The 2,282-nt window shown below is 57.9% G+C and overlaps 1 protein-coding gene across 1 annotated transcript; it reads left to right on the top strand.

Annotated features, from left to right (window-relative positions):
- Positions 1-152: 152 nt before the first annotated feature.
- On the top strand, positions 153-246 carry LOC103774481 (V-type proton ATPase subunit e 2; the record flags this gene model as incomplete). Its single annotated transcript, XM_008941890.1, has 1 exon — positions 153-246. A coding segment is annotated over one exon (94 nt), but the record flags the coding sequence as incomplete, so codon positions are not given.
- Positions 247-2,282: the final 2,036 nt, after the last annotated feature.

Raw genomic sequence — 2,282 nt, 5'->3', positions numbered from 1 at the left:
GGCCCCGGGCCGCGGCCTGCCTGCCTCCCTCCCGGGCACTTGATCCTCGGGGCAGCAGCCACTCTGCCAGCCCTTTGAGGCAGCAGCACCCCGTGCTCCTGGTCCCTGCCTCCGTGCCCCTGGGGTTGATGACAGTTTGGGTCTCTTTGCAGCTGGCTCATCGCCATCCTGGCCCAGGCCAACCCCCTGTTCGGGCCACAGCTGAAGAACGAGACCATCTGGTACGTGCGCTTCCTCTGGGAGTGAGCAGTGCCAGAGTTCACCACCTGAACAGAGATACCACCCCAAAATCCTCACCGTGAGTAGGCAGAGAGAGATACCCCCACTTGTCTGCATCTGGTTGGGGAGGGAGCTGCTACTTGGTCCTGTCTGGGTGGAAGATGCTTTGGTTTCTGTGCATTGGGGCTGTAGGGAGCTGGTTGTAGCCTGGGGCTGCTGGCTCTGCCCTGGGCCTGAGCAAACCAAGTGCCCCCTGAGCCTATGGTTTTCTAGGTTTGGGGGACTCTGTCATTGGTGTGATTTTGTGCTAACTTCTCCTCTCTCCCTCCCTCAGCTCGCGCTGCTGTTCCAGCCTCTCCCCTCCCATACCAAGCAGCCTGCAGAGGTGCTGGGACAGAGGCTGGACCCGCTGCCCCAGCGCATCCTGAGCACTGCATCCTGGACCAGTGATGGCTGGGCCCCCGAGCGTGCCAAGCAGCACCCCTGACTGGAACGAGGGCCTAGGAAGCCTGGCCCTGGAAGCAGACATGCTGCCAGGGACAATTCTCCTCAGCTGGTCGAGTGCTGTGGTCACTGGCACTGAGCACTATCTTGAGAGAGATCCGTGTGTAGCACCAGCAGATCGTGTCCCTGCAGTGCTCACCCTGCTCCCTCCAGTGTGCTCGGCCCTGACCCCCTGAGTGAAACCCCTGCTCCCAGCCCAAACTGCCCAACTCACTACCGTATCCCTGGTCATTTCAGGCACCGGCTGCCCCCTTGCATGAGAAGGCAGGAGTCTGTAGCATCCTCTGTTGTATACTCTGTCTTCTGCAGTGAGGGTCATCCTTGCTCAGATAGATTTTGGCTGTGGGTGGGAATAGGGAGGGCTGACACTGGAGGAGCATGCAGACCCCCTTGGGTGTGATGAGGGAGGTGCTGAGGTGCAGAGCACAGGGTTCTGCTGCTTGGCAGCTTGCTGGGAGGGATTAAAGGAGTGCTCTGTCTCCTGCCTCAGCAGTGAGGGTGCTGCAGCAGTGTCTAGGTATCCCCACCACCCATGTCCAGGTTCTGAGAAGAACTGAGTAAGGCATTGTGTTGTTTCCCCTTATTTATCACATAATCTGTATTTATTTATTTATTTATTTATCTGTGTTAAATTTGTGTTGTGGAAGTAAATCCTTTTTCTAGTAAGTGGTGCTGGAGACAGAGTCGCTTGCTGCTTTAAGGCTGAGGAACAGTCTTGGCTTTATTCAGACTTCTTCCCGTCGCCCTAACCCTGCTCTTGCACCCTGAGAACAAGGCTGGGATCCTCAGCTGTGGCGCAGGAGGGTGGCAGCACGCTGGTGCATGACAGTTTTAGCCTTGATGCCACCTGTGCACTTGTCCTGTGGCACCAGGGTCACAGGCAGGCAACAGCATGTGCTGGAGGGAGAACTGGGCACCAGCCCAGCCTCTTGTGGTAGGCAGCTGTGCTGGGTCACCCCCATGGCTGTGCAGCAGCCAGAGGAGCTTAGTGGCCCCTTTCTCAGGCTGGGAAGTAAGATAAAAAGCAGTGAGCGACGCCTTCCAGGGGCTCTGGGCAGAGTCAAATTCCTTGGTGGTGGTTGGGGCGGGGGGGCGCTTGTGCAGCAAAGGATGGCATCTCCAAGGATCACAACTGTTTGCTTTGGATCAGAGCTTCCCATGCTGCTACCAGCTTGGGACTTGAGCTCAGCTGCCCTGCGGGAAGGGCAAAGAACATCTGCTGGTGCTAAAGCAGTTCCGTTGTGCCACTCGAAGGGCACACAGCAACGTGCAGTTGTGCACTGGCCCCGAGTCGTGCCACCAGCCAGCTGTTGCTGTTGGGAAGGTGCTTGCTAGAAAACAAGACCAGTGCTGGATGGCTCACAGAGTTCATTTATTGCTACAGGAATGGGAACAACCGAGTTCAAGTAAAAAGTGATGAATTTCATTGGGTCCTCGTGGGCTCCAGCCCCACGGGAGGAAGGCTGGAGCCTGTGCACACAGTCGCAGCCCAGGCCTGCCCCGGGGCTGTGCGTGGGGCTGGAGTGAGGCGGTGCCCTCTGTGCAGGCCCAGCCTGCGC

Source organism: Merops nubicus, unplaced genomic scaffold, assembly GCF_000691845.1.
Source record: "Merops nubicus isolate BGI_N331 unplaced genomic scaffold, ASM69184v1 Scaffold27806, whole genome shotgun sequence".
In the NCBI taxonomy this organism is placed as follows: domain Eukaryota; kingdom Metazoa; phylum Chordata; class Aves; order Coraciiformes; family Meropidae; genus Merops; species Merops nubicus.
This window is presented reverse-complemented; position numbering and strand designations above follow the sequence as displayed.